We start from the raw sequence: 26402 nt of genomic DNA on the forward strand, positions 1-26402 counted from the left end.
TCTGAAATCCAAAATATACAAAACGTATGATTTGTTTGCTTGGTTTGAGAGAAATTGATGGGGAGGAAAGATGGCGTGGAGATCATGGAGGAATTATTACAAGGATGTTGCGCCCTTCACAGTATTGGTGGCTATGGAGTTCATCATTGCGGGGCTAAACACGTTGTTCAAAGCAGCTACTTTGACCGGTATGAGCTACCATGTGTTTATGGTCTACGATTATGCCTTTGCTGCTCTTCTTCTTCTTCCTGCTCCCTTCTTCTCTTACAGGTCCTCTTCCACTTCTCACTTCACCCGTTCGTTACAATATCGGAGCCGGAAAGTGTTCTGATCATTTCTGAATTTCTTGCAGATCAAGTGTGCTTCCTCCGCTCGGATTCCCAGTACTACGCAAAATTGGACTTCTCGCGCTCATAGGGTAAAACATAGTAAAGTAGTTCATTTCATAGAAAAATATTGCTTTTGATTTCAATTTGATGAGTTGTTATCTCTAATATTTGTGAAACTGGATTCAGGATTTCATGTCAGATCACGGGGTACACAGGCCTCATTTACAGTTCACCCACTCTTTCATCTGTCATGGCCAACCTCATGCCGGCTTTTACCTTCATCCTTGCTATCTTTTTCAGGTCAGTTTTTTATCCCTAAAACGTAACTAAACCATGTCATAGTCCTGATTTTCCTTCAACATTTTCCGTTGCTGCGAACTTAAAAGAATGGAGGAACTGGTTTGGAGTAGAAGCAGCAGTAAGGCTAAAGTGATGGGCACCATAATATCAATTACAGGTGCATTGGTAGTGACTCTTTATAAGGGCCCACCCATTTTCAAAGCTTCAAAACCTTCAATGTCTTTTCATCAACCTTTGAACTCGTTTGGTGTAGACTCGAATTGGGTTATCGGTGGTGCTTTTTTCACTGCTCAGTTTACCCTGATTCCATTATGGTTCGTTGTCCTGGTAAGAGTTGGCTTACCGGTTACGAATTTTACAGACATTTTCCCGAACACATTCCACTTGAAAAAAATGGTTCACTGATGCATATGCAGACACAAATCATGGAGGAGTATCCAGCAGAACTGACTGTAATCTTCTTTTACAATTTTTGTGTGTGCTTCATGGCTTTGGTTGTTGCTTTAGTTGTTGAAAGAAATGCGAGTGCTTGGAGAACATGGTCAGATATTGCACTAGCCTCGGTTGTTTGCTGGGTAAGGATGAGTATTTACCGACGATTTTTCATTATGAGAAAGTAGAAACAGTGACTGCATTCTCTGTTTCAGGGAATCTTCAGTTCTTGCATGAACAATACGGTCCATTCATGGGCTCTGCGGTTGAAAGGACCGGTTTACGTGGCAATGTTTAAGCCATTTTCTACCGTAGCAGCTTCTGCCTTGGGTATCATCTTCCTCGGTGAGACGCCCCATCTTGGGAGGTATAAACAACACACTACTTTTGTCGTTTTCGATTACATGCATTTATCAATTTGATAGCGTAATCAATTATGACGAGTAGCGATGGTGAAGAATAGCAGCAACAGAGAATCAATTGTTATCTTTTATGCTTTGACAGTCTCATTGGAGCAACAACAATATCGATCGGTTTTTACACAGTGATGTGGGGGAAAGCGAAAGAGGCAACTCTTGAGGACAGTGGCAGTGGCAGCAGCAATAGCACCACGGTGGATCCACCATCTTCCCAAAAGGTCCCCTTGCTTCAGAGCTATAAAAACAGAACAAGCGTAGAACCCGTCCATTGATTTCAATGGTAAAATAGAATATTAGAGATTCTAGGTTTGAGCGGTTAGATACGTAAGATTTAGGCACCATAATATGAATTTATAAAGTAAATTGAGCCGAGAGAGTGAGGATATTAAACTTTGTAGTATCTCCTAAATCATATTTCTTAGTCCTAATCATTTCTCTAAAGTAATTCTTTAGTTTTTATTTCAAAGTGCCGTCTTAGGCGACAACCTAACGTCGTTGTCTCTCTATTTCTTATTTTCTTATTTTTTTTAAATTTAAATCTAAATAAACATCCTCCTCGTTTTAATGTATTTCTTGTTATATATTCTTGAAACGTCTGTTTTTGTCTATTTTTATGGCACAATTTTCTTTATCGTTACGACAGTTTCGCATTTTGTGTTGTGTTCATCATGGAACACCTTCTGATTAGAAAAGTTCGACAATCTCATATAGTTAGATCTCCTTTTGCAACAATATATTAATGCATTTAGAACTGTTTGTGAAGCAATATGTTATATTTAGAGAGAATCGCCTCAGTGACCAAAAAAAAGTTATAATATACGATTTTAACCAACTTTTTTTGGATTTGCCAAAATGACCAACAAAATCGCAACGCGAAATAAAAATCGCAACGCGATCCCCAGAATCGCAAATCAGTTTCCAAAATCGCAACGCGATTCTTGAAAATCGCGATGCGATAGTACAAATTCGCATTGCGATTTTCCATAATCGCAACGCGAATATGAAAATCGCAACGCGAACACATAAATCGCAACGCGTATCCGTAAATCGCAACGTGTATCCGTAAATCGCAACGCGTATGGGTAAATCGCAATGCGTATCCGTATATCGCAACGCGTATCCGTAAATCGCAACGCGTATCCGTAAATCGCAATGCGTATCCGTAAATCGCAACGCGTATCCGTAAATCGCAACGATAATCCGTAAATCGCAACGCGTATCCGTAAATCGCAACGATAATCCGTAAATCGCAACGAAAATCTGTAAATCGCAACGATAATCCGTAAATCGCAACGAGAATCTGTAAATCACAACACTTAAATTTTGGGTATATAACACTGAAATCATAAACTAAATCCCTAAATCGCAACTCATTCCATCTCCATCTATCACTCTCTCCGGCGACATCCGTTCCTATATCCAACGACATCCTTCCCAATCCGGCAACAGGTTTTAGTTTCGCAGCTCGTCTGTTTAGTAAATTAATTTACAACCATGAAATCATCTAATGTTGATCATGTTTGGATAGATTTGTGTTTTGGAGGGTCATGGGATAATGTTCATGGTGTTTTACAATATATGCCTTTACCCATGAATCTTCAACTAAAATTGTCTTTACAAAAGTTAACTTATGAAACTCTAATGCTACGTGTTTCAAATAAATTGAATTTAGAGCCCCTAAGTGGATTTAGGCTATCTTATCAGAGAAATGGTAAAGTTTATTTGTTAACCGACAATGAAGATGTTGAACGATTCATTGCTTACATTAGTGTTTCACAAGATGATGTTACATTGTATGTTGTTGAACCTAGAAGTAGTATTGTTGGGTCAGTAGCGGGTAGTAATCAACTAAGTTTTTCTCAAAACCCACAACCTTTCTCTAATCCAAATCCCAATCAACTTTCAGCACCAAATTCCGGTTTTCGTATTGACCAGTTAGACGATGATGAGCCAACAGAAAAAATTGTGAGTACTAGTCAGTATTCGAAATTTGGTCTTGGTCAATATCCGGACTTTGATATTGGTCAATACACGGATTTTGATGATGTTTCAGAAGAAGAAACAGACCATGCGTGTAATGATATTGATATTGGTCAATACCCGAATTTTGATGATGAAACAGCCGTTGCCGAAGAATGTAATGTTGATGATAATGAGGAGGAAGTTACGACTGTGAATGAACATGTTGAACATCCATTCTGTAATTCATATAATCCTGAAGAAGAAAAAGAAGAAGAAAAGTCCCCGAAGAAAAGAAAATGCCACGGGCGTATAACTGGAATATGCCAGAATTACTTCAGATACCGGAAGAAGAGTTGATAAAGAAAGCAGTTGATTGTTACACAAAAGTTATTCGTATCAAGAAAGATGATTGTTTTGATACAAAGGAAGACTTGAAGATAGCTTTATATACGAAATGTGTGGAAGATGGCTATCAACTAAAAGTTAACAAATCAAGCAAAGATCGTTTCGAAACAAGGTGTATGATTGACAAAAACTGTACGTGGCGTATGATTGCAAAGAGAATAAAAGATTGCAAAATGTTTCAAGTTAGGACTTTTATTGATAAACATACATGTTCAAGAACCCAAGTTTTTCCTCACCATAGACAGGCAAACAAAAAGGTGTTGGGTGGTTTTCTGGCTGAGTTAATGTTTTTGAATGGCAGGGTATATCGGGGACATGAAATTATGACTGACATGAATGCTCGGTTCAAGATTAGTATATCATATTCTCAAGCTTGGAGAGCCAAATGTTATGCCTTGGAATTGTTGAGGGGGTCGCCAGAAGCATCGTTTGCCCAACTGCCGGCTTATTGTCACAATTTAAAGCTGAAAAATCCTGGGTCGGTAACTCATATCAAAACAGATAGAGATGGACGCTTTGAGTTGCTGTTTATCGCCATTGGTGCTACGGTTAGTAAATCAATATAATTTTGTTGACTCATTTTTGTTAGTTACATGCATTTCACATTTAAATGATTATATTTCTTGTGTATATTATTTTGTAGATTCGTTCGTTTATTACTTGCATGCGCCCAGTTATTATAGTTGACGGAGCACATTTGAAAGGTCGATACCTTGGAGTAAACTTATTAGCAGTAGCCATGGATGCTAACAATGGGATATTGCCAATAGCTTACGGGGTTGGCAAATCTGAAACCTCTGATTCATGGACATGGTTTATGGGGCATCTTAGGGATTGCATAGGTCCTATTAGCAATCTGACAATCATATCCGATAGGGCAAACTCAATTGACAACGCTGTTAGAAGGTGTTTCCCAGATGCTTTTCATGGACTTTGTGGTGTTCATTTGTATAGAAATCTAAAATCAAGGTCTGCTGGTATAAAAAAGCACAAATGGACATACTGGAAGGCTGTAAAAGCTTATCGGGAAGTGGATTTCAATAAGCATATAAATTGTTTAAGACGTGTTTTGCCTCAGTGTGCTCAAACACTAGAAGATGTCGGGTTTGAAAGATGGTCAAGAGTACATCAACTTGGAGCAAGATATGGTTTCATGACGTCTAATAGTGCAGAATCAATCAACGCTCTAAGTCGTCATTGAAATTACGATTAATTTTAAATAGAAATATTGAGATTATTGAAAGTTGCTATTTTTTTTTAAGATTAAGCATGTATTTAAGAGAAGGTTTTAGTTTTATTTTTTCATTTTTAGGGTTCCAATGTTGGATTTGTATTGCATCTGTAACTCCTTTTTTCAGTAAAAACTTAATTTTTTATTTAAAAAAAGTATAACATGAATAAATAATTGGTTGAAATATGTTTAAGTCCTTTTACTCTTCCCACGTTTGAAATTTAGTCACCCTACTTTTATTCCCAAGATTTTAATTTTTCAAGTTCTTGGATTTAAAAAATCAAATTATGTCAATAATACAGCTAAAACTCTTATGTTAAATTCAACTCTGTTATAACATTTTTTATTATATGATTGTTAAATTAATATTTTTATTTTTTTTAAATGCCTTGAGAAAATAATTTATCTTAAAAACGTGCGTCGACCTAAATATTTAGAATAAAATAAGAGCAATCATGTCACACGACATAAACAACTTATATTATTATTATTTTTTTATGAAGGAAGCGATGCTTTTCACACTATAAACCCATCTTCGGAAGCTTGAATCGACAACAGGAACGGTTTACAAAGAGGGGTCGGAACGGTTTTGTGTTTAGGGAGTAAGGAGATTGAAAAATAGAGAATTGCACAGTGATTTATAGTGGTTCGACTTTCTCAATCAAAGTCTACGTCCACTACCTTAGCTCCTCACCAAGGATTTTCCAACAAATTCACTAATTTGTTCTTTCTTTTGAGGATAAAGAGTAACCTTACAAACTCCCTAGTTTTTCCGGGCTAAACTAGAACCTTTCCCTAGCTTTTACACGGGCTAAGCTAGAACCTTTCCCCTTTACAAAAGGATAAGAAATGTAAACAAGAAAACCTCTCTAAGGTAGGTGTTTACAAAATTGAGCTCACAAGAACAAAATATATACAAGAGAAAGATGAAATAAGAATGAAAAATTCTTCTCTTGTGTTTGATTGCTTGGATAGTTGTTCTATTACTTCTTCAAGTGTCCTTAGCTTGTATTTATAGCTTGGAATGTGTTTGAAGTAATATCTTGCCGTTGGGGATGTTTTGGAGCCGTTTGGGAATGATTTTTCTGCAAAAATAGACTGCCCAGAATGGGAGGAATCGGTACCCCTTCATAGGGAATCGATACCCCTTCGTAATATTCAAATATTATGACCGTTGGGCTGATGAACAGTGAGGGAATCGATACCCTCAAGGGGGGAATCGGTTCCCTCCGAGTAATCTGTTATTTCTCGGAGCCAAACCATGCAGGGGGAATCTGTACCCGGGGAATCGATACCCCTGGGGGGAATCTGTTCCAGGGGAATCGATACCCCCTGGGGGAATCTGTACCCCTGGACAATCTGATTTTTCTTGAAACCCTTTAAAAATAAAATATTTTTGGCTCGATTAAGGCTCGAAATACTTTGTAAAATTGTTTTAAAATAGTTTAAGTATAAAACACAATTTTACACTTTAGTAAGGATTAAAATGAACTTTGAAAGACTTGGAGTAATATTTTGATATTCGAATAATTACATCGAATATACTTAGAAAATATTTTGTAAAATCTTAAAATTCATTTAACTTAAATTGTTATATCGAAACATCAAAATGTTTTCAACAATCTCCTCCTTTTTGATATAACAAAACATTTGAGTAATTTTAAGATTTTGAAATCAAGTTTGAAATTACTCCCCCTTACTTTTAACACTTCTCCACTTTAACACTTTCACACTTCTCCCCCTTTTTGTTAAATCAAAAAGACTCTAATATTTGAAGTTCAAAATAACTTTGGAGAGTAAGTAGTAAATTTGACATTTTAAAAATCATTTGAAAAAAAAATCAAATCTCCCCCTCAATAAATGCATTCCAAATAAAATTTTTCTTTTAGGATCTTGACACTTAAACAAAATTGAATTTCAACAAAGAATAACAAACATGTTAGTAGCATATGAAATTCAATATATCCAAGACTAAAATACTTTATGCAATACCAATTGTTGAATTTAAGATCATATGCATAAAGTTTTCTAAAAATGTTATGCATTTGAAAATTTTTGATATCAATTATTAGAGGGATATCATTTTTATTTAAACCACATGCATAAACATTTAAATTTAGGTCAATTTTTTTAAAGATTTATAAAATCAAAGTATTTGAAAAGTTGATATCAATTGTTAGAGAGATATCATTTGCATTAAAACAAATTTTGACCAAAATTTTAATATGATGAACTAAAAATTCTGAAAAATCATTACAATTTTAAATGTTCATCATAATCATCTTTTCAACATACATGAGAGTAAAACAATGATGCATAATCATTTAAAACCAAAACTCATGCATGCTTAAAATCAAATGAGCAACCAAATAATCCAAAATTAAAAGTATTAAGCTTAGAGGTTACCCATTCCTTCTTCATGTGTGGCTAGAGCATCTTGAATATCATCATTTTCATCACAATTGCTTCCACACACCTACAAGAGATATTTAAGTAGATTTTGGTATCCAAATTGCTTTGGATCCTTGAACGTTAGTTACAATGCCCCTTGTTCCTTTTGGAACCCATACTTGCCTAATTTTAAAATGTTTTCCTTTCTTCAAAGGACAAGTATGTTCCATATGACAGTGATAATGGCAATGTGAGCATTTTTCCATTTTTAAACATAATAGATTGTTTTTAGAAATTAATTCTTTTTCTTTTGTTAAGCTTTCAAGCTTAACTTCTAACTCAAAAATTTTCTTTTTCTAAATCATTTATTTTGATTTTTGAAAGTTCTAAATCATTTTTCAAAATTTCATTTTGATTTTCAAAATCAACTCTAGCTTTCAAAATCGATTTATTTGCAATTTTGAGTTTTGAAATTAATTTCGTATATTTGGAATTTATGGTCTTAAATCCCAAATACAACCTATTATAAGCATCTTGTAACTCATCAAAAGTAAATGAATTAAATTCATTTGAGTTAGAAGATACCTCGAATTCTTCTTGAGTGGTCATGAGGCATAGGTTGACTACTTCATCTTCATCATTGGAATCATCTTCATCACTCCAAGATGCAACAAATGCCTTCTTCCCCTTTTTCTTTAGAAGAGGACATTCATACATGACATGCCCCTTTCTTTGACAATCAAAACATATCGGGGGACTCTTCTTCTTGGTTGATTCATGTTTCACTTCCTTGGAAATCATGAATCTCTTGAGTTCCTTCAAGAGCTTGACCATCTCTTCTTTTTGTTCATCATCGTCTTCACCCACCTCATCACTTGAATCTTGATAGCTTTCATTGATGCCTACGTCCTCATTCTTCTTCTTCTTCTTGTTTTTCTTCTCTTCCCTTTCTTCATCTTCCTTCACCATCATCTCATGAGTGAGAAGGGAACCAATTAGCTCGTCGAGAGTGAGAGACTTTAGGTTTCTTGCTTCGATAATGGCCGTCTTCTTTGATTGCCACTCCTTTAGAAGAGAGTAAATCATCTTCCTCACAAGTTTCTCATTTGGGATTACTTCTCCATATCCATTAAGACCATTGACAATCATAGAGAATCTATCTATCATAGCTTTGATGTCTTCATCGGGTTTCATCTTGAAGTTCTCGTAGCTATGGTTGAGAAGACTTTTCTTTGATTCCCTCACTTCGTCGGTTCCTTCATGAGTGACTTGGAGCAACAACAACAACAACAAAACCCAATTCCCATATGTATGGGGTAAGGGGGAGGTAGGGTAGTAGGCTGCCCCCAACGCCAAGTTGAGAATAGCTTCCGTGAAAGACCTCCGACAGTCAAAAAATTAAAAATATAGATAAAATGCAATGCATGTATAAATAATTACATAAATACATAGCTAAACAGTATTCATATGTAGTCATTAATACCATATGTGCTTCTGTAATGGGGAGTAATCCCTGCAAAATAATCCCTGCGAAAGAATCTCTGTATATAGACAGAAACATAAGACCCGGCTAAATTTATACAGAGGGAACATGACGAGAATGATACACAGAAGACAACGATATCAAGCCCAGTTCTAATCATTCATAAATACCAATAACAGAAAAGTATAAAAAGTAAAAGTCATGGAAATTACTACAAATGCCTTTAAAAGAAGACAAAGATGATACACCCTATAGATTGGACCCACACTACTCGACTACCCTAGTCTTAAGCCTCCATAATTTCCTATCATAGGTCATGTCTTCGGTAAGGCCTAAATCCATCAAATCAGATCTCAAGCAGTCATCCCACTTCCGCCTTGGTCGTCCTTTCCTTCTGGCACCGTCGACTGTAATCGACTCTACCCTCCTGACCGCATCCGACGGTAGTCGCCTAAGGACGTGCCCAAACCACCGTAGTCTTCCCTCCCTCAATTTTTCGGAAACAGACACCACCCCTAAGGACATCCTAATAGCAGAGTTTGTCGTCATATCCCACAGAGTCCTACCACATGTCCATCGAAGCATTCTCATTTCTGCGGCCTCTATCCTCCTTACGTGATCCTTCTTGGGTGCCCAACATTCTGATCCATACAACAGCGCTGGTCTTATTGCCATTCTATAAAATTTTCCCTTAAGTTTTAGAGGCACCTTCTTGTCACACAAAACTCCACTAGCGGCCCTCCACTTTAGCCATCCCGCCTTTATACGGTGTGTAACGTCATCATCTACACCCCCATCTTTATGTATCATAGACCCTAAGTACTTGAAACAATCCTTTGAGGGAAGAACATGTCCTTCTATGCATACTTCTACATCTTCATCGTTTTGGTTCCCATTGAAGTTTGAACATAAATACTCTGCCTTTTCAATATTGATCCTTAAACCTTTTTCTTCCAAAACAGTCTTCCAGGTAGCCAGTCTACTATTCAACTCAGATTTTGTTTCAGCAACGAGGACAATGTCGTCAGCGAAAAGCATACACCAAGGTACACCGTCTGGTGTTGCACAATAGATATCGTCCATAATCAAGGCGAAGATGTAAGGGCTAAGAGCCGACCCCTGGTGGAGTCCGATTTCCACCGGGAATGCCTCGGTGTCACCAACTGTAGTCCTGACGTAAGTAGTAGATCTACAGTACATATCACGAATCGCCCGGATATAAGCAGTTGGTATCCGTCTCGTTTCCAAAGTCTTCCAGATCGTATCGCGAGGAACGCTATCATAAGCCTTCTCAAGGTCAATGAACGCCATGTGAAGATCTCTAGACTTTTCCCTATATTTCTCCATAAGCCGTCGAAGTAGATGAATCGCCTCCGTGGTAGACCTGTTTGGCATAAAGCCAAATTGGTTTTCCGAAATCCTAGTAACTTGTCTCAACCTAGCCTCTATCACTCTTTCCCATAGCTTCATGGTATGGCTGAGTAGTTTAATACCTCTGTAGTTACCACAACGTTGGGGATCTCCTTTATTTTTATAGATTGGTATCACCGTAGACTCTCTCCACTCCTCTGGCATCTTGGCAGTCTCTAAAATAATATTAAAGATATTGGTCAACCACTTAACTCCCTCATCTCCTAAGGCTAACCACACAGTGATAGGAATTTGATCAGGACCGACAGCTTTCTCCCTTCCCATCTTTCTAAGAACCATTTTGACTTCCTCAAACCCAATCCTACTTGTAGGGCAGTCATTGGCCGTAGTATGATGGTCAGCTGACCCATCAACGATACTATCTCTACATGGAGAGGCACCGTCATTAAATAAGCAAGAGAAGTAACTACCCTAAACCCTCTTAATATCATGATCTTTCGTTAAAAGAACACCATTGTTGTCCTTAATAAACCTAATGTTACCTAGATCCTTTTTCCTAATCTCCCTAGATTTTGCAAGTCTGAAGATGCCATTTTGTCCTTCCTTGGTGTCTAATCTCTTGTACATTTCCTCATATGCCTTATCCTTTGCTTTAGCTACCGTTTTCTTGGCTTCCCGCTTTGCCTCCTGGTATCTTTGTTTAGCTCTCGACCTTTCTTCGTCGTCATTGCATTGAAGAAACTCCTTGAAGCAAGTTTGTTTTGTCTTCACCTTAGTTTGGACTTCGTCGTTCCACCACCACGATTCTTTATGCTCCTTGGCCTTCCCCGTCGACAACCCAAGGGTGTTTTTGCCCACCTCTCTGATGGAATTTTCCATATTTTTCCATAACATATCTGCGTTATTTGAGTTTGTAGTTTCAAAACCTGTATTAGACAAAAGCTTACTCCTAAATTCATCAGTTGTCGCTCCATGTAAGTTCTTCCAGAGGATCCTAGGTTTACCCAGTTTAGCCCTCCTATGAGTGCTCCGCCCGTTGGGTACGCGGAACACCAAAACCAACAATTTGTGTTGTGATGCACATGCCTCTTCAGGGAACACCTTACAGTCAATGCAAGCCCATCGTTCCCGATTTCTAACCAAGATGTAGTCGATTTGGGTACAATGTCCCCCGCTATGAAACGTAATCAAGTTCGCATCTCTCTTATTAAATAAGGAGTTAGTGATCACCAAATCGTGAGCAGTAGCAAAATCAAGCAACGTACGCCCCTCATCATTCCTGCTACCATAACCGAAACCCCCATGAACACCGTCATACCCGTCGATTGCACTACCTATATGGCCATTGAAGTCTCCCCCTATGAAAACTCTTTGGTCCTCCGGGATGCTCCTAAGTACAATATCTAACTGATCCTAGAAGCAACGTTTCTCCCCCTCCCCTAGTCCAACGTGTGGAGCGTACACTGAAAGGACATTCACCACTTCCGCTTCTATAATAACCTTAATCATCATGATCCTATCCCGGTATCTACAAACTTCAACTACATTTTCCTTGAGACTAGAGGATACCAAGATACCCACCCCATTTCTAGCGTTATCTACTCCTGAATACCACAACTTGTACCCATTACACTCTCTGGCGCGAGCCCTTTTCCACCTAGTCTCCTGAATACATGCAAAATCTATTTTCCTATTACTAAGTACGTCGGTCAGCTCCAGCAGCCTAGCATTTAATGTACCTACATTTACGAACAAACTCTAAGTCTAGTCTCCTTGACACCACTCCGTGAGCCCTCCCCCTATACGCCCTATGGGATCTAAAGAATGACATGACCTCAAGTAATCATCTATAATCGAAGCTATGATGGACTATGAAAAAGAAATCCAAAGAAGAAAGAAGATGCACCAATAAAACGCTAGAGAATTGAGGGTACTAAGAAGCCTAGTTGGTTACTTAATAAGATTTTAAGATAAATTTACACTATCTTACTTAACTATAGGCCAACAGCTAGAAGGACGCAAAAATATTAAATAGTTTAAAAATCTTAATCAAGTTAACTCCAAATTCGCTTTTTCTACTGCGTAAGCAAAATTCAACAATCAAAACTACAATCCTCCTATCTTTCCTAAACCAGATTTTTCCCGCTAATTAAACAAATAAAAAATCTACCACATACGGGAATTCAACTAACCAAAGACAACGTATCTGAATAATCAAAGCAACTTAAAATCCCTAGAAAAAGCTAGAACCGAGAAAAAGAAGAGAAAAATAACGGACACACCTGGAATCAAAGGGAGAGAAAAAAATTTTTTCTCAATCTTGGGTTGAGGCTATCAAATGAATCAATTCCGATCCAACGCCAAGAATATTCGCTGATGCTAAAGAAATAATCTCAAAAATAGAATAAACCATCAAACATAAATAGATCTGAGAAAAGAACAAACCTTTACTGCAACTGTTTGAAAAACCTTCAAGTTCACTGGCTCCCAAACGTTTATAGGTTTAGAAAACGAGATGGGGATTTTGATCTCAGCTTATGACTATGAAAAAGAAAATAGAACTCAAATATAAAAGGATCAATAAAAATTCAATAACAAAATAATAAATAAAGGGGATGAAATCTCTGTAAAAACGGAAGGGTTTGGTGTGGAAGGGATTTCTAAAACAAACAAAGAAACAAATGTCAAGTAAAAATGGTAAGAAAATGGTAAGAAAATGTCAAGTAGGAAAATATCTAAACTGTGTGTTTGGGGGTAAGAAATAAAATAAGTTGTATAAATCGGGGAGGGCAGCAGCGAAAAGAGAGCGAAAGGATGCTAGATCTAATCTTCAAAACCCTAGTGTGGGCGAGTTTTTTTTTTTTTTACGATCCTTGAAATGATATGATCAAAAGCCTGGAACCAAAACTTCCAATATCTACAGGAACAGATTTCAGAGCTGCCAACGATAATATCCAGATAACCCAACAATCAAATGTATTAAACAAATTAAAAAATAAACTGAAAATTCGCATTACACGGAAACACAGTTTTCCGTATTCTAGATTCGTATCAGTTCCCCCAAATTGTTGTTTGGAGAAGAAGCTTTCTGAAATCCGGTAAAGATGATGGTCGAGGATCCTGGAGCTTATCCCAAATCTCTTTGGCACTGGAACAAGATGAGAATCTTCCATATTCATTTGGACCTAAAGCACAAAATATAAATATGTATAGCCTTAGAATTAAGCTGAAATTTTTTTTGCTCTTCTCTACTCCAATCGTTGTACTTGCCGGGTGGAAAGGAGTATCGTCCATGATTGAGTACCAAGCTCCTAGATTGTATGATTGAATGAAGTACATCATCTTATTCTTCCAATGTGCATAATTTGATCCATTGAAGAAGGGTGGCTTGTTGACCGGTTGTGAATCCATAATAGGATATTCTTCAAGATAATAAGCACCGGAGGAAAAAGTCATTTCTTTGTCGGTTGCGTCGGGAATTGGTAGAGCTTCTTCTAGGATCGTCTCAAGGTGGTTAAATCTTTTTAACGAGTTAGGCTCTGATACCAATTGTTAGGATTTTCGGAAGCTCGAATCGACAACCGGAACGGTTTGCAAATAGGGGTCGGAACGGTTTTGTGTTTAGGGAGTAAGGAGATTGAAAAATAGAGAATTACATAGTGATTTATAGTGGTTCGACTTTCTCAATTAAAGTCTACGTCCACTACCTTAGCTCCTCATCAAGGATTTTCCAACAAATTCACTAATTTGTTCTTTCTTTTGAGGATAAAGAGTAACCTTACAAACTCCCTAGTTTTTCCGGGCTAAACTAGAACCTTTCCCTAGCTTTTACACGGGCTAAGCTAGAACATTTCCCCTTTACAAAAGGATAAGAAATGTAAACAAGAAAACCTCTCTAAGGTAGGTGTTTACAAAATTGAGCTCACAAGAACAAAATATATACAAGAGAAAGATGAAATAAGAATGGAAAATTCTTCTCTTGTGTTTGATTGCTTGGATAGTTGTTCTATTACTTCTTCAAGTGTCCTTAGCTTGTATTTATAGCTTGGAATGTGTTTGAAGTCATATCTAGCCGTTGGGGATGTTTTGGAGCCGTTTGGGAATGATTTTTCTGCAAAAATAGACTGCTCAGAATGGGAGGAATCGGTACCCCTTCATAGGGAATCGATACCCCTTCGTAATATTCAAATATTATGACCGTTGGGCTGATGAACAGTGAGGGAATCAGTACCCTCAAGGGGGGAATCGGTTCCCTCCGAGTAATCTGTTATTTCTCGGAGCCAAACCATGCAGGGGGAATCTGTACCCGGGGAATCGATACTCCTGGGGGAAATCTGTTCCAGGGGAATCGATACCCCCTAGGGGAATCTGTACCCCCTGGACAATCTGATTTTTCTTGAAACCCTTTAAAAAGAAAATATTTTTGGCTCGATTAAGGCTCGAAATACTTACATCGAATATACTTAGAAAATCTTTTGTAAAATCTTAAAATTCATTTAACTTAAATTGTTATATCAAAACATCAAAATGTTTTCAACAAAAATATTTATGCGTAAACTACATGAATAGTCACTTAAATATGAATAAATTTATACTTCCAACACTAAAGTTTTAAATATAATGAAACAGACAATAATATCATTTTTTTTTCTAGAGAATCGATCACTCAACCGTTAACACTCGTAACTGTAATTAAAGATATTAGTGGATGGAACTGTTCTCCAATACGTTTTTGCATGCTGAACTGGATAAGAAATGTTTTTAATTTATGGGGTTTAGGGTTTAGCTTGGAAGATGGGGCTTCAATGGCCTATGTGAAACGATTGCGTTGTCTTAAATTAAAAGCTATAAAAACAGTCTCAGTCCCCACTTGATTTGAAACCCTTTTTCCTCTTTCTATCTGTGCTGGCTCCGTTTTTCCGTTGGTTAAACTTAAATCTTCAGCCGCCGAAAATTTCAAGGTTTGTAGCTGGTTGAAGGGTGTTAACGTGGTCAAGCATTCTAACTCAACTGACTGTTTCGTTATTTTTGAAACTTTAGTACTGAAAGAAGAAACTTACTCATGCTTTTTGACCATTTGTGTAACTTACCCTGAATGTATATATTATACTTCAATCATAATAGATTATTTTAAGTTCATAAAATAGCTTGGTTTGGAGGTGATGTTGATTTACTTGCTTGGTTTGAGAGAAATTGGGAGGAAAGAAAGATGGAGTGGAGATCATGGAGGAATTATTACGAGGATGTCGCTCCATTCACAGTATTGATGGCAATGGAGTTTGTGATTCCGGGACTAAACACGCTGTTCAAAGCAGCTACTTTGGCTGGCATGAGCTACCATGTGTTTATGGTCTATGATTATGCCCTTGCTGCTCTTCTTCTTCTTCCTGCTCCCTTCTCTTCCAGGTTCCTCGATTTCTCACTGTACTCCTTCGTTGCAACCAGAAAATGTTCTCATCATTTCTGAATTTGTTGCAGATCAAGTGTGCTTCCTCCGCTCAGTTCCCTATACTTCGCAAAATTGGACTTCTTGCCGTTATAGGGTAAAATTTTGTAAAGTTGTTCATTTCATAGAAAAATATTGCCTTTGATTTCAATTTTATGGGTTCTTTATCTCTAATTTTTGTGAATCCGGATTCAGGATTTCATGTCAGATAACAGGGTACACAGGCATCATTTACAGTTCACCCACTCTTCAATCTGCTATGGCCAACCTCATGCCAGCTTTTGCCTTCATCCTTGCTATCTTTTTCAGGTCAGTCTTTATCCCTAAAACGTAATATAAACCATCTCATAATCCTGATTTTTCTTTTAACTTTTCTTCTGTTGCTGCAAACTTAAAAGAATGGAGAAGCTGGTTTGGAGTAGCAACAGCAGTAAGGCTAAGGTGATGGGCACCATAATATCAATTACAGGTGCGTTTGTAATGACTCTCTATAAGGGTCCATCCATTTTCAAAGCTTCAAAACCCTCAATGTCCCTTCATCAACCTCTGAACTTGACCGGAACAAATTTGGTTGCTGGTGCAAACCCAAACGGGGTCGTTGGCGGTGCTTTCTTCACTGCTCAGTTTACCCTGAATACACTCTGGTACATTGTACTGGTAAGAGTTTGCTTACGAGTTACTCAGAAAATGGTTCATTCTTGGTGGAAATTTGAAGAGATGAACGGATTGTTTGATACTCATGCAGACACAAATCATGGAAGAGTATCCCGCAGAACTGACTGCAATTTTCTTCTACAATTCTTCTGTGTGCTTCATGGCTTTGGTTGTTGCTTTAATCGTCAAAAGAAACGCAAGAGCTTGGAGAATAGGATCAGATATTGCACTAGCCTCGGTTGTTTGCTGGTTAAGCAAGGGTATTTGAATGGCCGTTATTGATGAATTTTCGTTATGAGAATGTAGAAATAGTGACTGCATTCTCTGTTTTAGGGAATCTTCAGTTCTTGCTTGAACAATACAATCCATTCATGGACTCTGCGGTTGAAGGGACCAGTTTTCGTGGCAATGTTTAAGCCATTTTCTATCATCGCAGCCTCTGCCTTTGGTATCGTCTTCCTCGGTGATACACCCCATCTTGGGAGGTATAAACAACACTGTACTTTCATCATTTTCGATTACATGCACTAATCAATTTGATTGCATAATGACTGCATAATCAATTACGCCAAGTATCGATGGTGAATACCAGCAACAAAGAATCTAGACTATAAACTGACGATCATACATAATGTAGTGACTATTATTTAGATTGTTGGTAATTCTGGTATCTATTTGTTTTTGGGTTAATCAATTGTTATCTTTTATACTTGGGCAGTTTCATTGGAGCAACAACAATATCGATCGGTTTTTACACAGTGATGTGGGGAAAAGCGAAAGAAGCAACACCTTAGAGCAGTGGCAGTGGCAGCAGCAATAGCACCACAATAGATTCACCATCTTCCCACAAGGACAAGGTCCCCTTGCTTCAGAGCTATAAAACACAACAAGTGTAGAAACAAATGCATGGATACGAATGTGCAAAATCAATTTTCCATATGGAAATGTCAACAATCAGACCATTGGAAATGGAAATATATTTCTCAGTTCTGAGGGTCTAGAAAATCTTCTTCAGGCTTCGGCCTCCACCTGTTTCAGCTAATGTCAAATACATCTACCTGCAAAAGGACTTCTTATAGGATATGCAAATATTGAAGCTCAAGTTGAACAGAAAACAGATTGTACAACACCAACATGGACCGACCAATCAGACCATGGGCCTGCCCTCATCGTAAAATTTCATTTCAAACGAAGCAATTTGTTTGATCAGATCAAATGTCATGTGTTGACGATTGCACTTCACGAAAAATAAAATTGGGTATCAATTAACAAAATATAACCTGGTATGGTTCAAATATCATATATAATTACCTCTACTCGATTACTCATGATTCAATTCAAAAAAAAAGATGAAAAAGAAGGTACAAAATGCTTTCCTGAGCAATTCTAGTTAAAATGGTCATCTCTCTACTTCCTTCCAATATAAAAGTAGAACCAAGACCAGCAATCTATCTTCCAGATAACTAACCATGACTACATCCACAAAGAACACGCAAAACTCAATCATGTTTGGCAAATGCAACTCAAATCATGTTGTACCTTAATGACGAAACATTCAAAAATAGAACCACATGAACTATCATCTCGTGTTTCCCTTCAAACTTTGTTCAAGCCTTGAGATCATCAGACATCGGCGAAGATATACAATGTGTGGTTAGAATATCTAAAGTTGCAGCCTTTGCAGCCTTGGTATTTAGCACTACCATCTGCATGGCAAAGTTGAGAATCAGCTAAACCAAAAATACTCATATTGTCAAGCATGCACATGTGTAAGAAAGAAGAGAGAGAGACCTGCTGATATTCCAGGTCAAATCTCAAATATTCATCATTGCAGTTATCAACCATATTGGCCAGGCTCTTTAGATTCTTCACAGGTTTTCCGTTGAAAGCAAGAACCTTAGTAATTGAAATTAAAAGAAAATTGTTAACATGTGTTCTTTAATATATATATACACTTCACATCACCAGCAATATCATGAAACACTCCCTGACCTGAGTATTGACAATATCCTCATATCCAATATTTATGTCAGCCACAAGTACCTGAGAATAAGGAAGAAAATTGTAAGCAATATGGTCTATAACGCATGAATAAGAAAGGCCAAATCATTGTGTTACATCAGACTAACATATTAATAAACAACATCTAGGAATGAAAAAACATGAGAAACAACATAGACCTGTGAAACAACAACAAGCTGTTCATCTGCAGACTCAGCCATTGCATGTAGATGCTTATCCAATAGCTTTACTGGTGCATCAAATTCATAGTCCTTCCCATACTGTAGATGAGAGAAACAGGGAAGTTAGAAGGAAGCAAACCTGACCAGTGACCACTGAAACAGCAAATCATAAAAATAAAGCAGCGTACACTAATGAAGATAAAGCTCATTGTATTTGCAACAGTAATAAAAAATGGATGGTGCAGATTTTAGACCCCAAAGAAGGATTCCATATCAATGCGACTATATACAATTGTTCTATATACAATTGTTCTATATTTGCAATTAATAGAACATAAGACTAGAACAAAAGTTTAACAAATATTAAGATTCTTCCCAAATTCTGAGAAATAACGGGATTCTATAGCTATCTAACAATATACAAAGTGTCATATTGTTAAAAAAAAAATAAGATATCGATATATATATATACACACAAGTCCAAGACTAGAACAAAAGTTTAGCAAGAGTTAATATTCTTTCCAAATTCTGAACAATGATTAGGACAATTGTACATTAAACAGTTCTTGAATGATTCACAAGGAATAGAGTATTATTCCACAATTGATATTTTAACAAGTTCGAGAAAGAAACACACAGAAGGAAGAGAGAGAGACTGATAACCTCAGAACGCAAGTATGGAACAGTTACAGCAGTAAAAACAAATCCAGCAATAATGTAATAAGGAGGTTTCCCACTGTTGTGTGCTGGGATGAGCCTCTTGTGAGTCGCAAGTTTTATGTCCCATTCAAGTATCTTCGAATCACGGAGAACTTCAACTAGTGCAGTATCCCCAGTATACTTCTGAGAAACAAGATAACTGAAACCAATGCGCTCCCCATGCCTGAATGGAACTGTTATTTCCATGTCAAGGAAAATTGAAAAACAAGAAAGAACAAGTCAGGAGACTGTTTTCCCACATAATATAGGACGATAATGCCTGAACACTTGACTGAACTAAACATTAACAGATGATCTGAGTCAAACATGTGAGTAATCTATTGGACATCTGATTTTGTAGTAAAAGATGACTTGACCAAGTATCATACAACAGCCATCAATCAACCACAGCCCATAGAGGATAAAATAGTAACTAAATCCCCAACTGAAAAAGCTTTCATCTTTAGTGCATACTGCAAAACTTATGATAAAACAGGGCAATGAATTGAATACCTAAAGTGATTACATGGATAAATTCATGACTTCTTTGGGTTCTATTCTGGTTTTATTTTTTAATCTCTTTTGGGGCAAAATCATATGATCCGTGATAGCTAAGAAAATCTCTTGCCTTGAAGGTTTAAAACCCTAAAGGCATAGTCCAACAGCAAATCTATATTGAAACTACCTCCACTACAAAGAAACATTGCTGTTATAACCTAGTTCTCATAAACGAACCACTGATTAAACTAAATAATATCTCCATAGAACATTTTCATGTATATAAACTAGCCACACAGCAAAATTATAATTCTCGGCTCAGAGCGACATCCTACATAAACATCCGCATCTAATCTTTTAGCTACAATTAAAGCAAAAACCAGCACTTTAAGTTGTTAATTCTAGGGGGGGTCTAACTCCAAGAATAGTCTAGTTCTGATGCAGTATTACTAGGGGGAAAAAACGAAACATGCATACATAGATCATACATACAACATACATCGGTGAATGTATGAAATCCAACTAACATAGGAGACGGGGGGTAGCTTACCAGTTCCATCATTAGCAACTTTTACCCCATCAAAACTAAGTACAACATCGGATGGCTTCAGAGGATGAGATTCTGGAGCTGTGGGCTCAACTCTCCTAATACGGACACCCTTCTGCTCCGGTTTCATCCCCATTGCCGATCGCAAATCAGGATTTTCCATCTTTTGCCACTCAACACCAAGGATTGGGAAGCCTAAAATAGAAATGATTGGACGGAAACAAGAATTAAAGCACAATACCAGACATAAGAGAAGTCAAACCACCTTCTAATTCCAAAATAGTACTGTGAAGTGTGAACAATACCTGTATACGTCCCATTCTTTTCATAATCCTGAATGAAGTGCATTATAACCGGTGTCGGTATGACATACCCAATATTTTCAGCATCCTCATGTTTTAAAGACTGGAAGGCAATACCAACACAATTACCCTTATCATTGAAGGCAGGTCCACCAGAATTTCCAGAGTTAATAGCTGCATCAATCTGCAAATCCATATTTAATTACAATAGGTCAATAAACATGTCAAACAAACATGTTAAATCGCTAGGAGTGAGACCTAATCTCATAACCTGTAATCCCAAAAGTTCAGTTGACCCATGAACATAAGAGAGTATCTCGATACGTGATACAACACCACTAGTAACAGAGATTGTGTCACCTCCAATGGGGTAGCCCACAACAGTTACAGCATCTTGGAGGGCAGGCAAATCTCCAAACACAACAGGTGAAACACCTTCCCAGAACTCATCATCACTAACTGTTAACATAGCTGCAGCATCCAAAAACAAGAAATTTAAGAATCAATCAACTCAAACATTTCTTTTCTTTAGTAAATCACAATCTTCATACAATTACGTTACTCAAGTTTCTCTTTAAAATACAAGCAGCCTGCTGTTAATATCAAACTTAGTAACCCATAAATTAAGAAAATTGGGATGAGCTATTTCCATAAATACATATTTCCAAACTAATGAGTATTAGAGCTACTGAAATTCACTATAAACAAAGATTTATCCTCCGCCATTTCCATACAACCTCACATTAATTTCGCTAAATCCAAAAGGGCAGGAGAAAAGAAAAGAACATGACAGCCCATAACTGGTTTCAAAACACTCAAAACGATTTTCCATTAAAGAAAATGCAAACTTTAACACCCTTATCCTCTCATTCAATACAAATAACCAAAGACCATTTTCTACTCATTCCATGAAAGCCAAGCCACTATACTGCCTTTAAAACCAAAATCAACCCCCCCAAAAGATGAAAATCCCCACAAGTTCAAAATTTAGCCTTACCAATATCACATTCAGTCCCAATAGCCAAAACAGTTGCCAGGTACTTAGTATCGGATCCTCTTTTCTTCAACTTCACCTGAGTATAATGTTCCACTGAATGAGCATTTGTTAACACTCTTCTCCCTCCAATCATAAATCCACTACTACTTGAAGAAAACTGCCTTTTCCTTTGCCATGGCAGCGAATAGTTTGGTTCGGTGTGAACGCAGAAGACTTTCACCACTGCATCCATAGCTGGCACTACCCTCGCCGCCACACTCTCCCATTTCGCCACCGGCTGCGATGCCGGCTCCAATGTCATTCCCCCATTTTGATAAGGCCTCCACTCTGGGGAAGCTACCGCATGCGGCTCCGTATCCTCCTGCTGCACCGCCTCAGACTTCTTCGGTCGCCCTCGGCCCCGTCTTGCCGGTGGTGGGTTGTTCACATCACCGTTAGCGTAGGCGTCCTGTACTGCGTCGTTTGGGGCGGCGTTGGTGGTGCTCGAGTATTGGAAGTCCATGGTGTCTGTTTTTGATGCAGGGCCTCTAGGTTTCCGGCCTCGTTTCCTAGTTTCCCCCATCGGAGTATGTTCTCGAAGGGATATGGGGTTCCAAGCTAGGGTTTTTGATATGAAGATTGCTAATTTCGGGGATGGTATTCGAATGCTTTACGCCTCTCTTGAATAAGAGGCAATGAAAAGAACACGAGAATCCAAATGGCGAGAGTCGAAGGACCGAGAGAGAAGATAAATTTGGGCCCCTATTGGGCTTTCATGAGATGAAATATGGGCTTTTAAAAATTATGAATATTTTTATAATTTGAAGTAATTATAAAATAGTATTATATGTAATTAATATTAGGGTAAAGTATAGTAATGGTCACTGAATATTTCTGAAGCTTGTATTTAGGTCCTCCAACTTTTAAAACTTACAATACAGTCTCCCAACATTTATTATGTTTGCAATATGGTTCCCCAACTTAAATCACCGTTAGAAATTAGGGTAAATTATATAAAAGGTTATTGAACTTTTCAGACACTTGAATTTAGGTCCCCCAACTTTTAAAACTTGCAAAACAATCCTCAATTTCATTCTAAACCCCAATTTCCAAAGTAATTCAATTTCATTCTAAACCCTAAATTCCAAAATAATTCAATTAAATTCAATTATGTCAGATTTATTATTATTTAATTTCATCTTATTTCATGTGATACGTATTTTTTATATAAATATAATAGTATAATTCTTATCTGTTGAAGAAATTTTTTAATTAAAAAAAGTAGTTAGGATATAGAAGAGGTTGAAAATAATTCGAATTTTAAATTTATAAAATGTTATTTTGACGTATAAATAAAAGTGTAAACGACTAGGTTGACAACTTAACTATCTAGCCCTTTTTACTTTTGTCATCGATCTTTTAAATTTATCAATCATACAACATAATTATTTAACTGTTTCAACTAAGCCACTAGTCGTTACCAATTGATACAAATGATGAAGTGGCAGTTAAAAGGAATTGACATTATTATACATTCAGTCTTTATTATTTATATAATCAATTTGGTCCTAAATTAAATAGAATTTAATAAATTAATCATTTAATTAGGATCTGACATGTGTTAGCACATGATCATGACACGTGTCATTGGTGACACATGTCACCACCTAATTATTTATATATGCTATCAATTTGGTCCTAAATTAAATAAAATTTAATAAATTAATCATTTAACCAGGATCTGACATGTGTTAACACATGATCATGATATATGTTATTGGTGACACATGTCACCACCTAATTAGAAGAAAATTAAGTTACAAATAAGTAAAATTTGGGTCTTGGGCAAACTCAAACCTGAGTCACGCAAATGAAAGATACAGGGTGAAGCCACTAAGCTAACACCATCGTTTGTGTTAATAGATATACAATAATACATATACTAATAGTATGACCAATGCCAGAAAAAAAAAGAATATAATGGAAAATGGAAATAATGAGATTTAAACTTCGGCAAAAAATTTGAAAGCAATAAATGATGGGAAAATATTATATTTTTTTACAATAAAAATAGGGTAAAGTATAGTAATGGTCACTGAACATTTCTGAAGCTTGCATTTAGGTCACCCAACTTTTAAAACTTGCAATACAGTCCCCCAACATTTATTTCGTTTGCAATATGGTCCCCCAACTTAAACCACCGTTAGAAATTAGGGTAAATTATATAAAAGGTTATTGAACTTTTCAAACACTTGAATTTAGGTCCCCCAACTTTTAAAACTTGCAAAACAGTCCTCAATTTCATTCTAAACCCCAATTTCCAAAGTAATTTAATTTCATTCTAAACCTTAAATTCCAAAATAATTCAATTAAATTCAATTATGTCAGATTTATTATTATTTAATTTCATATTATTTCATGTGATACGTATTTTTTATATAAATATAATAGTATAATTCTTATCTGTTGAAGAAATTTTTTAATTAAAAAAAGTAGTTAGGATATAGAAGAGGTTGAAAATAATTCGAATTTTAAATTTATAAAATTTTATTTTGACGTAAATAAAAGTGTAAACTACTAGGTTGACAACTTAACTATCTAGCCCTTTTTACTTTTGTCATAGATCTTTTAAATTTATCAATCATACAACATAATTATTTAACTGTTTCAACTAAGCCACTAGTCGTTACCAATTGATACAAATGATGAAGTGGCAGTTAAAAGGAATTGACATTATTATACATTCAATCTTTATTATTTATATAATCAATTTGGTCCTAAATTCAATAGAATTTAATAAATTAATCATTTAATTAGGATCTGACATGTGTTAGCACATGATCATGACACGTGTCATTGGTGACACATGTCACCACCTAATTATTTATATATGCTATCAATTTGGTCCTAAATTAAATAAAATTTAATAAATTAATCATTTAACCAGGATCTAACATGTGTTAACACATGATCATGATATATGTTATTGGTGACACATGTCACCACCTAATTAGAAGAAAATTAAGTTACAAAGAAGTAAAATTTGGGTCTTGGGCAAACTCAAACCTGAGTCACGCAAATGAAAGATACAGGGTGGAGCCACTAAGCTAACACCATCGTTTGTGTTAAGAGATATACAATAATACATATACTGATAGTATGACCAATGCCAGAAAAAAAAGAATATAATGGAAAATGGAAATAATGAGATTTGAACTTCGGCAAAAAATTTGAAAGCAATAAATGATGGGAAAATATTATATTTTTTTACAATAAAAAAAATTATATTTGATAAATTGTTTGATAGATTTAATATATTTTTAAATATTAGTTGATACAATATTTAAAAGAATAAATTTAAGATTTATATATTTTTAAACTAAATTTAATAATTATATTTTTCATATTTATAATTCATGATTATATATATAATCTTAAGTTGAGTATTTCTAATATAATTAATAATTTTAATTTCTTATTAAAAATAAATATTCAAAAAATATAAATGATTCATACATTAATATGAATATATTTTTTTTTATACATCTAAATATAATATACATTTATATAATATATTTTTATTCGTATATTGAAATATTTTGATTAAATTATAAACATATTTTAAATACTAGTTTATACAAGAAAAATAAAATATATCAAAAATATAAATGATTCATACATTTAAATATAAATTGAATCAATTATATTTTCTATACATCTATATTTAATAAGAAAATAAAATTATTGGGGGACTGTTTTGCAAGTTTTAAAAGTTGGGGACCTAAATTCAAGTGCCTGAAAAGTTCAATGACCGTTTATATAATTTACCCTAATTTTCTAACAGTGATTTAAGTTGGGGGATCATATTGCAAACAGAATAAATGTTGGGGGACTGTATTGCAAGTTTTAAAAGTTAGGGGACCTAAATGCAAGCTTCAGAAATGTTCAGTGACCATTACTATACTTTACCCTAAAAAATATTATATTTGATAAATTGTTTGATAGATTTAATATATTTTTTAAATATTAGTTGATACAATATTTTAAAAGAATAAATTTAAGATTTATATATTTTTAAACTAAATTTAATAATTATATTTTTCATATTTATAATTCATGATTATATATATAATCTTAAGTTGAGTATTTCTAATATAATTAATAATTTTAATTTCTTATTAAAAATAAAATATTCAAAAAATATAAATGATTCATACATTAATATATGAATATATTTTTTTATTTATACATCTAAATATAACTATACATTTATATAAATATATTTTTATTCGTATATTGAAATATTTTGATTAAAATATAAACATATTTTAAATACTAGTTTATACAAGAAAAATAAAATATATCCAAAATATAAATGATTCATGCATTTAAATATAAATTGAATCATTTATATTTTCTATACATCTATATTTAATAAGAAAATAAAATTATTGGGGGACTGTTTTGCAAGTTTTAAAAGTTGGGGACCTAAATTCAAGTGCCTGAAAAGTTCAATGACCATTTATATAATTTACCCTAATTTTCTAACAGTGATTTAAGTTGGGGGATCATATTGCAAACGGAATAAATGTTGGGGGACTGTATTGCAAGTTTTAAAAGTTGGGGGACCTAAATGCAAGCTTTAGAAATGTTCAGTGACAATTACTATACTTTACCCTAAAAAAATTATATTTGATAAATTGTTTGATAGATTTAATATATTTTTTAAATATTAGTTGATACAATATTTTAAAAGAATAAATTAAAGATTTAT

The 26402-nt window shown here is 35.5% G+C and overlaps 2 protein-coding genes and 1 pseudogene across 3 annotated transcripts; 2 read left to right on the forward strand and 1 right to left on the reverse strand.

The window, feature by feature from the left end:
• Positions 1-17461, forward strand: LOC120208378 (annotated as a pseudogene).
• LOC120208375 (WAT1-related protein At3g28050-like) lies at positions 10-1866 on the forward strand. Its single transcript, XM_039207665.1, has 7 exons — positions 10-270; positions 353-418; positions 516-629; positions 716-956; positions 1046-1204; positions 1277-1428; positions 1566-1866. The coding sequence occupies exons 1-7, from the start codon at positions 71-73 to the stop codon at positions 1750-1752; spliced, it is 1119 nt and encodes a 372-aa protein (XP_039063596.1). The 5' UTR covers positions 10-70; the 3' UTR covers positions 1753-1866.
• A 365-nt stretch (positions 17462-17826) lies between the features above and the next one.
• LOC120208369 (protease Do-like 9) lies at positions 17827-22333 on the reverse strand. 2 transcript variants are annotated; one of them, XM_039207656.1, is made up of 9 exons: positions 21650-22333; positions 20924-21123; positions 20656-20836; positions 20354-20545; positions 19270-19499; positions 18604-18705; positions 18416-18466; positions 18215-18319; positions 17827-18129 (listed from the first exon to the last, which is right to left on the reverse strand). In XM_039207656.1, the coding sequence occupies exons 1-9, from the start codon at positions 22209-22211 to the stop codon at positions 18031-18033; spliced, it is 1722 nt and encodes a 573-aa protein (XP_039063587.1). In that variant the 5' UTR covers positions 22212-22333; the 3' UTR covers positions 17827-18030. The 2 variants fall into 2 exon arrangements, with proteins under 2 accessions (XP_039063587.1, XP_039063586.1); XM_039207655.1 differs by having other exon boundaries at positions 17827-18319.
• Positions 22334-26402: the final 4069 nt, after the last annotated feature.

Source organism: Hibiscus syriacus, unplaced genomic scaffold, assembly GCF_006381635.1.
Source record: "Hibiscus syriacus cultivar Baekdansim isolate YM2019G1 unplaced genomic scaffold, ASM638163v2 tig00016563_pilon, whole genome shotgun sequence".
Classification (NCBI taxonomy): Eukaryota; Viridiplantae; Streptophyta; class Magnoliopsida; order Malvales; family Malvaceae; genus Hibiscus; species Hibiscus syriacus.

Excerpts from the sequence above, each read along its gene's own strand:
- LOC120208375 (XM_039207665.1), top strand. The coding sequence starts at position 71 with ATGGCGTGGAGATCATGGAGGAATTATTACAAGGATGTTGCGCCCTTC. Across the intron at positions 419-515 it reads GGACTTCTCGCGCTCATAGG|GATTTCATGTCAGATCACGG; the intron begins GTAAAACATAGT and ends AACTGGATTCAG. Across the intron at positions 1,205-1,276 it reads TAGCCTCGGTTGTTTGCTGG|GGAATCTTCAGTTCTTGCAT; the intron begins GTAAGGATGAGT and ends TCTCTGTTTCAG.
- LOC120208369 (XM_039207655.1), bottom strand. The coding sequence starts at position 22,211 with ATGGGGGAAACTAGGAAACGAGGCCGGAAACCTAGAGGCCCTGCATCA. Across the intron at positions 21,124-21,649 it reads TGGGACTGAATGTGATATTG|CTATGTTAACAGTTAGTGAT; the intron begins GTAAGGCTAAAT and ends TGGATGCTGCAG. Across the intron at positions 18,320-18,415 it reads AGGATATTGTCAATACTCAG|GTTCTTGCTTTCAACGGAAA; the intron begins GTCAGGGAGTGT and ends TCAATTACTAAG.